The sequence below is a fragment of the Alosa sapidissima genome, chromosome 7 (genome assembly GCF_018492685.1).
Source record: "Alosa sapidissima isolate fAloSap1 chromosome 7, fAloSap1.pri, whole genome shotgun sequence".
Lineage (NCBI taxonomy): Eukaryota > Metazoa > Chordata > Actinopteri > Clupeiformes > Clupeidae > Alosa > Alosa sapidissima.
Window position 1 is genome coordinate 14,349,548 of NC_055963.1, and position 15,226 is coordinate 14,364,773.

Here is a 15,226-nt window from a genome sequence, read left to right on the forward strand (position 1 = left end):
CGGAATGATGCCTGATGCCCAATGCCCCCCCCCCTCCCCCCCCCCCACCACCACCTCAAGCATAACACCAGTCCAAACTCAGACCCAGGAAAAGAAACCACAAAAGAACAAAACCAGAGACAAATTAAATTAATAAACGATGGGTTCTCTTCATTTCATTATTCTACAAGACCCAGACTGCGAGGGGTGGGGTTTGGGGAGGGGGGGGGGTTCAGGGTCAGGCTGGGTTGGATTGGGTTGGGACTCCATGATGGGAATAGCATGTGCTTGGTTAGAGACATGATCCTATAGACAGCACACACACTTACAGTTGTGCAAACGAAGAGAACACAAAGACGAGAAAGAGAGAGAGAAAGAGAAAGAGAGAGAGAGAGAGAGAGAGAGAGAGAGAGAGTGTGAGAGAGAGAGAGAGAGAGAGAGAGAGAGAGAGAGAGTGAAAGAGAAGAGAGAGAGAGAGAGTGAGAGAGAGAGAGAGAGAGAGAGAGAGAGAGAGAGAGAGAGTGAAAGAGAAGAGAGAGAGAGAGAGAGAGAGAGAGAGAGTGAAAGAGAAGAGAGAGAGAGAGAGAGAGAGAGAGAGAGTGAAAGAGAAGAGAGAGAGAGAGAGAGAGAGAGAGAGAGAGTGAAAGAGAAGAGAGAGAGAGAGAGAGAGAGAGAGAGAGAGAGAGAGAGTGAAAGAGAAGAGAGAGAGAGAGAGAGAGAGAGAGAAAGAGAAGAGAGAGGGGGGTGGACATGACCCTGAAGGCTGGACTGAGGCCTCCTGGCAGCAGGAGGAACTGAAGCCTGCTGACGTAATCATCTGTGTGTCTATCTGGCCAACGACTTAAGAAATCGGCTTAAAAATGACAGTGTGCATTCATACCTGTGTGTGTGTGAATGCGTGTCTGTTCTGTATGTGTGTTTGTGTCAGAAAGTCTAATAATAGTTTGACAGAAAAGGAAGCAGTGGCATTGGCTGATGCTCGTATGTGTATGTGTTTGAGCAGTGGTATTGGGTGGTGTGTGTGTGTGTGTGTGTGTGTGTAGTGGTATTGGGTGGAGTGTGTGTGTGTGTGTGTGTGTGTGTGTGTGTGTGTGTGAAGTGGTATTGGGTTGTGTGTGATGTGTCGTTCTTGTGATTCTTGGATACACTAATTCCTGCGGTTATCAACTGGGACGACAAACAAACAAAACAAAGAAATAAACCAAAACAATCAAACCCAAACAAAACCAACCTACCCAACAGAGAGCAGGGAAATGGGCGGGGCACGGGGCGTGTGGGTGTGGTCAGGGTGGGGTTGGGGGGCAGGCCAGAATGGTCCCGAGAGGAATGACCAATCACAATCATGGTCCCGAGAGGAATGACCAATCACAATCATGTTTGAGTGGCCCCGCCCTATCAGGCTCATGCGTCTAGGGAGGGTTGGGGGGGGGGGGGGGGGTTTGTGCTCTTAGTTTGTCTGCTTTCTGCCCTTCCGAGTTTAGTTTGGGGTGGGAGAGGGGAGGGGGGCGGGTGGGGTGAGTGAGGTTTTCTTTTTTCTTTTCTTCCGCTGTGTTTGAGAAAATTGGATATGCAATAAAATTGAACGATTTGTTTGATGTTAGAATGGTCTTCCAGTCAACTTTGGAGTCCGGATGCCACCTGCAACAGACGAGCAGAGAGCAGAACGTACTGGTGAGGACCAAGCTGAAAACACACACACACACACACACACACACACACACACAGCTTTGAAAAAAGGCCAAGAGTCTGGAGAGGGGAGCTGCACTTTTACCGTCAAACAGCAGGGGGCAGCAGAGAGTCAACCACGCTCACATGACATCACTTCCTGTTATGTCATGAAGGAACACTAGCTCTGCTGCTCTAAGTGTGTGTGTTTGTGTGCTATGCTACAGTATGGGGTTGATTTGGAGATGCACTATTTCCAAAATCATTTAGATGACCCTGTGAAGGACTGACCAAGGTTTACTGGCCCGGGGCAAGCAGACGAGCATGTCAGGCCAGTTACTGTGATTTTCTGCCCATCACTAGCACGAGTCATTTCGGCTCATCTGTGATGCGAACTGGTTGGAGCTAAACGTAGCTGCTAACAGAAAGAGGGGCTTTATTCCAATGCCATAAAAACAGTTTTATGTAAGTGACTTTTTCGGGGCCAGAAGGACTATGGGGGCAGTACAAATCCGATATGTTGGCCAGAGGGACCAATGGGAGGACAATCTTATGTTGGACCCTGGACTGATATGCTACCATATAGCTGTGCGCTTTAAGGCCGAACACCTAGCACGCACGCACACACACACACACACACACACACACACACGGGTGTTTGGCTTACCTGCTGGCTTTAATTCCAGATCTTGAGGAAACTGTCCCAGGAGCCTGTGGCCACTGCCATGCCGTCGTCAGTTACGCCCAAGCAGCTAACGCGGTTATCGTGCCCCGCCAGCACTCCTGCACACACACACACACACAGAGAGAGAGAGTGAATTAGAGTTCAGACCGATACAGTGATGCACATAGAAACACATGACCCAGTCGACACCGAAGCACATAAGCACACACACAAACACACGACAAAGCATACACACCAGCACTCATAAAAGCACTTAAAGTACGCACACACTGAGTATGTGACAGGGTCACCTAAACATTAGGCCACTGCTGGCAACTATGCCAGAGTGTGATTGAGTGTGTGTGTGTGACCTGAGTGTGACTGAGTGTGTGTGAGTGTGAGTGTGTGTGTGTGTGTGTGTGTGTGTGCGCGTGTGACCTGAGTGTGATTGAGTGTGTGTGTGTGTGTGTGTGTGTGTGACCTGAGTGTGACCTGAGTGTGACTGAGTGTGTGTGTGAACATGGTACACATGTACAAGTGTGTGTGTGTGTGTGTGTGTCTCACCGGCGCGGTCGGCCTTGAGGGAGTCCCACACGTTGCAGTTGAAGTCGTCGTATCCGGCCAGCAGCAGGCGGCCGCTCTTGGAGAAGGCCACGGAGGTGATGCCGCAGATGATGTTGTCATGGGAGTAGACCATCAGCTCCTGGTCAGCGCGCAGGTCAAACAGCCTGCAGGTGGCGTCGTCCGAGCCCGTTGCAAACGCGTTCCCATTGGGGAAGAACTGAACACACACACAGACACACACACACACACACACAAGGCCTTAACATACAGCAACATACAACCAAGCCCATAATGACAAGTGTGTGGCTGTATATGTGATGGACGCGTGCGTGTGTGTGTGTGTGTGAGACAGAAGACAGAGACAGGGAGAGAGGGAGATACAGAGTGAGAGAGAGAGAGAGAGAGAGAGAGAGAGAGAGAGAGAGAGAGGGAGAGAGGGAGATACAGAGTGAGAGAGAGAGAGAGAGGGAGAGAGGGAGATACAGAGTGAGAGAGAGAGAGAGAGAGAGAGAGAGTGTAAGCGAGTGAGAGAGAGAGAGAGAGAGAGAGAGAGAGAGAGAGTGTAAGCGAGTGAGTGAGCCTTACACAGATGGCGTTGATGTCGGACTCGTGTCCAGTGAAGGTCTGCCGGCACATGCCTTCTCTGACGTCCCACAGCTTGGCTGAGGCGTCGCAGGCCCCCGACACAAAGGAGCGTGTGTCCGGGGCCAGGGAGAGGCTCATCACGTCTCCGCTGTGGCCCGCAAAGGTGGTCGTCTGCTGCCCAGTCTCAATGTCCCACAGAGCACTGAGGGGGGGGAGCGCACACACACACACACACAGTTAAGGAGGCAGACAACAAACACACACAAATGCGTAAGTAAACTGTTTTTTGCAGAGTCGGCAAACTACATTATCTTTAACGGTTAACAGGGTGGCTATTGAGGGCTCTGGCTCCAGTCATTATTGTGGCTACTGGCTATTATTGGCTTGATTTGGTCATGGGCCAACGCTACAATACGTTTAGAGCACTCGCTACTGGATGAGATAGCAAACAATAAAATAAAAAACAAACTAAGACTGTAAAAATGTGCTACACATGGCACTAAAAACCGAATAGTTCATTTATAGTTTGACATTGATATTTCATGTCATGTTCAAATGCATATTCGAATATCGAATAAAAAGTGACAGCCCTAGACTCCACCACACACACCTTTACTGTGTGTGCGTGTGTGTGTTCTGGCTGAAGTGTTCATGTGCTGCAGTACCCAAACTCACCAGCTGGTGTCTCCAGAGCTGGTGACAATCTGATTGTCATCCAGGAAACGACAGCAGGAGAGGTACCCTGAGGGAGAAAGAGAGGGAAAAGGAGAAAGGGAGAAAGAGAGGGAAAAGGAGAAAGGGAGGAGGAAGGGCAAAGGAGAGAGAGAGAGGGGGGGGGGGGGGGGGGGGGGGCAAAAAGAGGTGATAAAGGAGAAGGAGGGAAGGAGAATACATTTATTTCTTTGCCACTCTTCAGTAGTCTTGTAATCTTACACAAAGCCTACAGGTGTGCGCATGAGAGTGTGGAAGTGTGTATTTGTGTGCGCATGAGTGTGTGAGTATTTGTGTAGTCTTGCATGTAATGCATGTTAGTGTGTGCCACACACCTGCCTGTGCAATTGTGTGTGTGTGTGTGCACAGTCTGACGTGTCTTCCATGTCTGACATAAACGTGTGTACGTGCGTACGTGTACTTGTGTGTATCTGTCTTGATTCAGGACATCTACAGGCTGCTACCACTTGTGTGAGGCAGCTTCAGACACCAGTGGGACGATAGTTCTCTGGTGTGTATGTGTGTGTGTGTGTGTGTGTGTGAGGATGGGCTCTCATTTATCACATAGTAATTAAGAGTGAAGAGCAGTCAGCCCCGTAGCTCAGGAAGCTCAGGTCCACACACACACCACACAGTTTAGTTTCACACACAGCTTGGATCCACCGAGTGCTTGGATCCCATCTTACTGCTCCAAGTGTGGTGTGGTTTCGTGTATGTGTGTCGGGTGATGTGGTGTGCTGCAGGTGTGTATGTGTGTATAGTAGTAACATATCTGTGTGAGGTGTCAGGTGTGCTAATGAACTTATGAAGGTGTGTGTGTGTGGTGTGTGTGTGTGTGGCAGTGATACGTGGGGTCCATTCACAGGCAAACCGAACTATACACTGACACAACCAATGCTATATTTCAAGCCAACTGTGACTTCATATTAGAGAGAAAATGATGTGACCTGCTTTTTTTGCATGTTAATTTGTATCCCAAGTTCTAACCCGAACAGATTTGGCCTCTGTGACCGCTTAACCTATCTGAAGCATCCACTACAAATGCAGCACAAACACAACTCTCTCTAGTCTGACAAACGTTTAGTTTAGCCTACAGGAGGGAGAGGGTGAGGGTGTGTGTGTGTGTGTGTGTGTGTGTGTGTGTGTAGCCTACAGGTGTGTGTGTGTGTGTGTGTGTGTGTGTGGGAGGGGGGGGGTTGTGACATACGATGGAAACAATGCAGTAGTGTCAGCATTATTTTACCCGGCCTGTTTATTATCCTGTGTCAAAATTGCATATATCAATTAATAGCCAGTTAAAATACAGTAAGCTTCCATAAGACTACACATAGGCTCCCATTGAATTCCACCCCTGTTAAATTCAGTCTGATCAGAGCCTTATCTCTCTCTAGGGCTCTGAATTCAACATAAAGTTTTAGAACCTTGAATTGTTGCGGAACGGAATCTTACGGAACCTTTAACGGTTTATTACAGAAAGCACAACAAACACTGGTGGTTTGAATTCTGTCCACAACTCTCATCCACTCGCCATTCTCCATTCTCCAATCACACAGCTTGACCAGCTGGGACAACTAACACTCTCTGCATCTTTAGTCAGCCAGTGATGCTTTAGAATAGCCTGACGAGCCAGACCTACATTAAAATGTAGGGTCTGGTGACTCACCGTTGGCAGTGCTCAGTCCGAGGGGCGGGATAATCGGTTTGTCTTTCAAATTCCCTCTGCACACAATAGGACAGCGCTACAACTCATGAGTCCCATGTGTTTTCTCACCAGCGGAGCTAGTTGGCTAGTTCAAACTTTTGCCAACTTAAAAAAAGCTTAACTCGTGTCACGCTGGTTCGCCAACAGCAACATCCATCTTCTTGGTTTTCAAGTAGCAGGGAATTCAAGCCAAACCGTTGCAACTCTGCCATCAATCATTATGTTAAGCCCGCCTAACGTCTCTATACACGATGTGATCGGCCCTATCGAAGTTTTAATTTTTCCAGCTTTGCAAGCCAACGGAGAGTTGCTAGACTAGCCCAGGCAGCAAATTATATTTGCTGATAACTAGGGCCTATTACTTGATTGAAGCCTTTTGGTTAAATTTGTACTGACTGGAACGCAAAGGACCATAATGTCATTAGTTAATTATTAATTCATTAATTAATTACAAATATTTTGTTTGATTCGTACCATGGGTGTCAGCTGATTTTGGACAGGCTGTGCATAACACTGGTGTGTGAGTATGTCACCTTAGTCCTGAATGCGAGTGTGCGCGCGCGCGCAGTGTGTCTGTGTTACCTGTTTACCCTGCCAATTCCTTTGCTGATCTTGAGGTTGTAGATGACTAGTGTGTGTTTGTGTGTGTGATTGTTGTGCATCTAGCTTAATGACATCACAGTGTATACCACTAGCAGCCTTATTAACTGGGTGGAGCAGCCGCCTTCAGTTCATGGCTCAAAGAACCTCTCTGTACTTCACGTTGTAGGTGATGAGTGTGTGTGTGTGTGTGTGTTTGTCAGCGATGGAGATCAAATTTTAAAAATGTGTACATCTATCAGCCACTGGCAAATTCACCAGGCACTCAATATTCAATTGTTACTTTGTGTCTGAAATCTACCAGCCACTTTCATATTTTACCAGCATTTATAGCTGTTGGCTTGTGCCAATTTCCATCCTGTGTGTGTGTGTGTGTGTGTGTGTGTGTGTGTGTGTGTGTGTGTGTGTGTGTGTGTGTGTGTGTGTGTGTGTGTGTGTGTGTGTGTTACCTGTGTGCCCTGCCAGCTCACGGCTGACACGGACGTTGCCTTCACGGGTCTTGAGGTTGTAGATGGAGCAGATGTTGTCCAGACCTCCACAGGCCACGTAGTTACCAGAGGGGGCGTACGCGCACTGTCATGACCCACGAGGAGCGCAGGGGGATGGCATGGACCTGGGAACGGAACACACGGAGTCACCACACGGAGTCACCACACACAAAAACGTCAGGGCTAGCCAACCAATCAGCTCAACTCTTCATGCATGCAGTAGGGGTTTGACCAGAGGCGAAGATCTCTCAGTGCTTTAGTAAAACAAACATCAAAGATCTACCACTGGCTAACGTATGTGTTTGTGTGTGTGTGTGTGTGTGTGTGTGTGTGTGTGTGTGTGTGTGTGTGTGTTACCTTGTTTGTGGTGTAGCTGTCCCAAATAATGAGCTTGCCATCCTGGGATGCACTGACTAGAAGCCTAAAGGGGGAGAAAAAAAAAAATATATATAGAGAAAGAGAGAGAGAGAAAGAAAGAAAGAAAGAAAGGAAAGAAAAGAAAGAAAGAAAGAAGAAAGAGAGAGAAAAAAAGAGACAGAGAGACATAGAGAGAACAGAAAAACAGAAAGGTTAATAATCAAATGGACTTGAGTGGAATTTCCTTGTTGACATGCAAAACAAAATGCAAATATTGCCTCTATGATTCTTTACTGGCTTTTGTCACGTACGTACGTACGTACGTACACACACACACACACACACAGTTACGTGAAGCTGACTCCATATGGAAAGGTGGATTTAACCTGAAGGACTGTTATCAGTACCACGGCCAAACCGGGCCCACATCTCTAGACTCACATACACAAACACACAGTGTCTATGCAGATGCAAACCTCTCTACACACGCACACACACACACAGTGTCCTATTCAGATGCAAACTCCACACACGCATTCCCACACACGCAGCTTGTCTGTAGTGTTTTGAATATGCAAAGCCACTCATCTTCACACTAAACAGGAACATGGCGACAGCAAGAGCAGATCTAGATTTTACTGAGCAACACACAGACACACACACACACCACACCCATCTCCAAAATACACAGACAGACAGATAGACACAGAAACACTCAACAACACTCACACAAACAAACTCAATGTCAAACTACAACCACAATCTCTCTAGGAGCATGTCTCTCACACACACACACACACACACACACACACACTATCTGGTAGCGAGATGCTATACCACAACAACAGTGTCTCTCTGGTAGTAAGATGCTTATGGGAGATTGAGAGCATCAGCCTTACCTTGCATACTCAAGCACTAAGGACAGAGTGGAATTAAACTCACTGTCCATTCCTAGATTACAGCCCGAAACCAACTCTCATACACACTTGGTATACTGATTTAGAACATAGCATGATAATATACACCCTGCATGTTATCCTACATGTTATGGTAGCACCAATATGCGATACCCAATGAGCTTAATTGGGGAAATAATTTGTATTTCCTCAGTTCACATTGGCTGCCAATGCAACAACCAGCTAATTAGCTTCTTACCACCAGAATTTTAGACTACTGTGCTATTACAACAACATTAGCTCCTAACCTCAAACACATTAGCCTACCCTACAACCAGAAATACTACATTACCCTGCTAGAAGCATAAAAACGTTAGCCTCTTACCACCAAAACATTAACCCACCCTGTTGTTAGCCCTAGCTAGCCTGCTGAGGTCCAATGTCATTGCTGCAAAACCCTTGCTAGCCTGATGAGGTGCACAGCTATTGTTGTTAGCCCTATTAAGTCTGATAAGGTGCAAAGCTACTTCTGTTGGCCCTGGCTAGTCTGAGGAGATGCAACGCTACTGCTGTTAGCCCTGGCTAACCTGAGGAGGGTGCGTAGCTATTGCTGTTAGCCCTTGCTAGTCTGATGAGGTATATAGCTTTTGCTATTAGCCCTGGCTAGCCTGAGGAGGTGTATAGCTATTGCTGTTAGCCCTGGCTATCCTGACGAGGTGCAAAGCTATTTTGGTGTTGGCAGACTGGTGTCCTGGTTTCTGTGCTCAAGACTAGGTGCTTCCAACAATTAACTCCCAACATTAGCAACTAAATTTAAACCACACACTCCCACAGCTCAGGGTCCACACTAGTCTCTCTCTGACACACACAAACACACACACCATCCACACATATGACCCTCTCACACACATACAGACCACCATACTCAGAGAGAAAGAAGGAGAATTGGTCTGTGTGGCTATGAGTGTGTGTGTGGATGGTGTGTGTGTGTGTGTGTGTGTGTGTGTGTGACGCAGAGAAGCAACATGACAAAGCAGCTTGGCTCCCTCCGGGAAGGGCCACACCTGCTGGCTAGCAATTAGCTACCCAACATTCAGCTGATGCATGTGCACAGGGGGAAATAAGAGAGAGAGAGTGAGAAGAGAGAGAGATGGAGGGAGAGAGGGAGATGAGAGGACAAGGGGCAGGTAGAGAGGGAGGGGGGAGAGAGAGATGGAAAGAGTTGGAGGGAGAGAGAGTATGGAAAATAACACTGCTCTCCAACAGGATCATGGTTAATCAGAGGATTCAGCCACACCCAAACAATCATCTCTCTCTCTCTGGCTGAAAAACAATGACGGGTAATGATGACACTAAAGACAGCAGGGAACAGATAAGAGAAGAGAAGAAGAGAAAAGAGAAGAGAAGAAAAACAGAAGAGAATAAAAAGACAAGAGAAGAAAAGAGAAGAAAAGAGAAGAAAAAAAAAGTTTGAAGAGATGGAGAGAGGAGGAGAGGACAGAGGGATGAATAGGAACCATGGGTTGTGATGGAGTAGAGAGAGAGAGAGAGAGGGAGGAAGAGAGAGAGAGAGAGAGAGAGAGAGAGAGAGAGAGAGAGAGAGAGAGGGAGAGAAAGAGAGAGAGAGGGAAAGACATGGAGAGGTCTTTCTTTATTTGGCTGATGCCTTCATCCAAAGCGACTTGCAGATGTCATTTAATTGCAGGGCCAGTCTCCCTGGAGCAACTTGCTGGGGGTGAGAAAGAGATGGGGAAGGAGGGAGGACAGAAGGGATGCTGGTGGAGAGAAAAAAAAGAAAGAAAGAGACAGGGAAGGAGGGAGAAAGAGAGGCAGAGAGAGAGAGGGGGGGGGGAGAGAAGAGGGAGGGCGGAGAGGTGCGGTACCTGGAGTCGGTTCCCCAGTGCATGGCGTAGATCTTGGCCAGGTGACCCCTCAGTGTCCTCCTGGTGCGCATCTGAATCCGCCCCACTGGGTCGATGTGGCTGTGATCTGCACACACCCAACACACACTGTAGTCCCTCCATAACACACACACATTCATCGATCACGCAACAGATTAGGTGCTACATTTCTCTCTCTATCTCACACACAATCACACACCCATGCACACAATAGAGAACACTAGTCATTTAGTAGAGTTACATCTCTCCCTCTCACACACACCATCTCACATCCTCATCCTGTGTGTGTGGGTGTGTGTGACGTTAATTTACCTGGGACAGGGTGGCATCGGCGCAAGCTTTTCTGGCATCCTGAGGAAACACACACACACACACACACCATTTTCAGTCAAAACGTAAGCCTCAGGCAACCAGCCTGACTAGACAGTATGTGGGTCCAGGACAAACTGACAAGAGTATAATTGAATGTGTATGCATACGAGTGTATGTATGGGACGGAAAGGAAGGCAGACAGACAGGCAGGGACAGAAAGGCACACAGACAGAAAGATAGAGAGAACACAGATAGACAGACACACACACATAGGTGGTGATGAGAGAGAGGGAAGACTTTTATAGAACATAAACAAAGTCATGGAGTAGAAGGGGAACAAAAAGCACAATGTGTGTATGTGTGTGAGCAGTAAACGTGTGTAGGTGTGTGAGCATGTGTGGATGCGTGTGCGTGTGTGCACGTCTGTGGTGTGTGCACGTCTGTGTCTGTGTGTGAGCATGTGTGTGCGTGTGTTTGACTGACCCGGATCTGGTTCTTGAGCTGCTCAGCCTCCTGGCGTAGCTGGTCCAGTTCGCTCATTTTCCCCTGCTAGTGTGTGTGCTTCTCTCCGACCTCGCTCTGGGAAACGCACTGATCTGAACACACAGAAAGAGAGGGGTAGGGGGAGGGAGGGGAGAGAGAGAGTTACACACATGCACATAGGAAATGTTCGAGGGCTAATAACTAAAACACAATTCAGGTTTTTAAAGACTTGATCTGGGATCATACTGATGCAACAGTGACCTATGAAGGAGAATAGCCACAGCCGACATCTCCTCAGCAACTTGTTGTCAGCACACTTTCTTATGCTGCAGGTTGGTATTTGAGGAAATCCACATGAAACTAGCCTACACTTACACAGCGCAACATTGCCAAACAGAGATCACCCATACAAACACTGCAGCTAGCAAGCTAGCTAACTGTTCCATCCATACAAACAGGCTACTGCAGCTAAGAAGTGCCATCGATACAAAAACTGTCATCCATAGAAATAGGCTACTGCAGCTAGCAAGCTAGTTAACAGCACCATCCATATAAAAAAGGCTACTGCAGCTAGCAAGCTAGTTAACAGCGCCATCCAAAGAAATAGGCTACTGCAGCTAGCAAGATAGCTAATAGTGCCATAAATACAAAAGCTAGCTAACAGATGTATCTAGTACCCAATTGAAGCTAGGAAGCTAGCTAACAGAGCCATCCATACGAATACTGCAGCTAGCAAACTACTGTTGGTTGCAAGACAGCTAGCTGTGCCAACCATCGCTGCAGGTGGTGGGGACAGAAAGGCACATTGTTCTACTTTTAGCAAGTTAGCGCGATAGTTTTAGACAAAAAAATGCAATCTCTATGTTCACACATAGAAGAAATTCCGGTTCTTGGTAAAAAAACAAACAATATCATTCTATTGCTAACGTGCTGGGAGACAACCTGGTTTCCCAATAATAGAATGTCTCAATGTTTTAGACTGGAAAGGCAAAACCTTACCAAAGTTGTTCACTTTTTAAAGTGTTTCCCAAACCACCTCTAAGTAGTTTCCCCCAACCTTCCTAACACAATATTTCTAAGCTCTTAAAAAAATGTTTTTTTATCAGAAAACTGTGTTAAGGTATAGCTGAGAGTCCTCCTGACCAATCTTAAGGAAATATCCCTCACAAAAGGTATCCTTAGCTAAAGACGTTTCAGGAAATACCTCTAAATGTGAAGGTTGAGCTTAAAGTAATACATAGGAATGACGTGGCGCTAAGGCGGCTTTGGAAAACTGAGGCCTGGATAATGAACTGAACGGCTTTGGGGTCGTCTGAGTCAGAGGTCCTCTCTTAGACGAGGAAGAAAACTAATATGAGGGGCCTTCATTTACATGACGGGCAAAGTCACAGAATGAGCCAAGTGATTTGCACATGAACACACAATGTACGAGAGCATGGTGTGCTGACCCACCGATGCTTGTGCTTGGGGTCCATCTCATGGTATTAAAATATCAAGTAGATTTTGCCTTGTTATCAAATCAGCTTTAGCTCGACTTCAGACTTTGAAGTTCCCCAAAGCATTTAAATGGTCCTTTCAGCCAAGGAAGAAAATGAACAGGAGGTGTCCCCCACACTATGGAAATCACCCAAACTGTTGAACTGCCAAAAGTGTCAAAATGTTTATATTTTGAAGCATTAAGTGACTCTCTCTCCAAAGCGTGTGGATCTGTAGGTAGGCTAGCTGGACACTCAGAGAGGTTATGGGAACCAACAGATCTATAAATAAATCACTGAATCTCCTGAGACTCCAGACAGGACAGCACTTCTGCTGGACCTTGACTCCACTAAACAACGGCAGGTGTGGAGCAGCAAAATCAGAGAAATACTCTCAGATCAGCACACATCACACACACACACACACACACACACTACCCCCTCGTGAGCATAACCGTAGCGACAATAGAACAGGCAGCAGCAACGGCCTGTTCCCTTCAGAAAAGAAATCCACTGGTGTCCATGCCAACCAGAAGCTGTTACTAAGCAACAGGATTCTGCTGCGAGTTAGCCTAGTGCTGAAAATCACACCTCTCTCTCTCTATCTCCCTCCTACTCATCTCCCCCCCCCCCCCCCCCCCCCCCCCCACCTTTTCTGCTCTCCAATCCAATGCAGTGTGTTTAAATCACATATTCTGGGTGCCGTCTCCTACAATTTGCACCCTTACCATCCACCCCACCTCTCTCACACACACACACACACTTCCTGAGCATCAAGTATCTCAGTACCTCGTCACACACGTCCAAAATACAATGCCCTCGCCGCTCTCTCTCCCTCACACACAAACACACACACACACACACAGTGATGTCCGCTTTTCATGCCAGAGGCCAGACATAGAATAGATGGAAGGACAAGAATGAAGGACAAGAATGAATGGACATGCACACAGACACACACACACACACGTCCTGGGTCAGGCTGAGACTCTCTCCAATGTCATTGACATAATCCAGGGACACAGTTGATTCAGCTGGACCACGACAATCCGGTTAAGACCCAACCTGCTGATGGTCTAAAGAAGCAGCTCTCCATGACCCCAATCCTCATCCTGCTCAGCTTACACACACCCCCCCCCCCCCACAAACACACACACACACACACACACACAAACACATACTCAAGATCACTCTCACTTTCACCATCACTACTGAACCTAGTCACCACACACTGACTCTTTCTGCACATTGACTGAAAACCCATTCCATTCCCTCCTTACTTCTCTCTTCCTTGCCCTTTCTTGTGCGCGCTCACTCTCTCTCTCTCTCTCTCTCTCTCTCTGGGTCTCTCTCTCTCTCTCTCTCTGGGTCTCTCTCTCTCTCTCTGGGTCTCTCTCTCTCTCTGGGTCTCTCTCTCTCTCTCTCTCTGGGTCTCTCTCTCTCTCTCTCTCTCTCTCTGGGTCTCTCTCTCTCTCTCTCTCTCTGGGTCTCTCTCTCTCTCTCTCTCTTTCTCATCCTCACCAGCCTAAGTTCAGCAAGAATGTGGAGACCATCAGCAGTTCCTCATGAAGTACCTCAGTACCTCACCTTAGAACAGTCATCCGTGTCTGCCTATGTTCTCCAGTCCAGACTCAACGAGGGCAGGCAGAGCACATCCAACCACACTATGCCTGCAGGCCTGCTCACACTCATCCCACCTGTTCCCCACATTCAGCATACACCCAAGGACCCCCCCCCCCCCCCCCCCCCAACACACACACACACACACATCTCCACTACAACAGGTCAAGAAGTAGACACTCAAACATACACACACTCCCTCTTATGCTCCCGGTCCAGGTGTCCAGTCGCTTACCTGCCTCCTGCAGTGACCCCGGCAGTCGTGAGGTGTGAGCTGCTGTGTGTGAGAGTGGGAGCGAGAGTGAGAGTGTGTGTGAGGGTGTGTGTGTGAGTCTGAGAGGGAGCTGAAGACCTGGCTACACAGACGCATTACCTGTTTGGCCCTAACCTGCCGCGCACCCATTGGCTGGTAGGGGGGCACCTGGGCGTGGAAATGTGTCATGGATCTTAAGAAGCCTAATGCTGGGGTCACACACACATAAGTGTGTGTGTGTGTGTGTGTGTGTGTGTGTGTGTGTGTGTGCGTGTGTGCGTGTGTGAGAGTGTGTGCGCGCGCGAGTGAGCGAGCGAGAGACACCCTGTAGCTGTAAGCTAGAGTAACGTGAAGAGCCGTGATCGGTTTCATAGATGTGACTCAATACCTGTTCAGTACATGCTATCCCATTCCCTAGAACCAGCCCACTACCAGTCATCTAGCACCAGCTTAGTCCCCCCATCCAGGGCTCCAAATTAACGTTTTTTTTCCCTCAGTGTCCCGCAGCTGTCCCGAATTCTACTTGGCACTGTCCCGGACATAACCACCAGTGTCCCAAATTCAAGTTCTTGTTTTTTCCCATTCTACATAATAAACAGCATACTAATCAGTAACTTGCATCACTTAATTAACTCATTCTGGTCCACCATGTAAGTTCTGAACACTTAATTTATTAAATACCATTTTATTAACATTAATCATCTGCTGTTTCATACAACACTCATTTTCAGAGGTTGCGCTTATGATTCTTTTTTGAGGTTGCACTAGACGTTCTCATTGTCCGTCTTTTGACAGACAGGGTTGTAAAATATTACGTCAATAATCTATTTTTATGCGTCTTTAATTTCAATGTCAGTTTGGTGTGATGTCATGGCCACAGATCTCAGTGAAAACAATAAGTAGCGTGAGAAATTACCACGAAGCTGTCAGAGAGGCTGCTCTCCGGTATTTGTTTATTTTCTCAAGATAGC

General features: G+C 47.4%; 1 protein-coding gene across 1 annotated transcript; it reads right to left on the minus strand.

The window, feature by feature from the left end:
• Positions 1–1,515: 1,515 nt before the first annotated feature.
• LOC121713482 (guanine nucleotide-binding protein G(I)/G(S)/G(T) subunit beta-1-like) lies at positions 1,516–14,335 on the minus strand. Its single transcript, XM_042098101.1, is given in 12 exon segments — positions 1,516–1,617; positions 2,312–2,427; positions 2,873–3,089; positions 3,458–3,659; positions 4,133–4,199; positions 6,920–7,043; positions 7,045–7,083; positions 7,316–7,379; positions 10,095–10,200; positions 10,425–10,463; positions 10,908–11,020; positions 14,238–14,335. Coding segments are annotated over 8 exon segments (891 nt in total). The 5' UTR covers positions 10,166–10,200; positions 10,425–10,463; positions 10,908–11,020; positions 14,238–14,335; the 3' UTR covers positions 1,516–1,617; positions 2,312–2,320.
• Between the last annotated feature and the right edge of the window lie 891 nt (positions 14,336–15,226).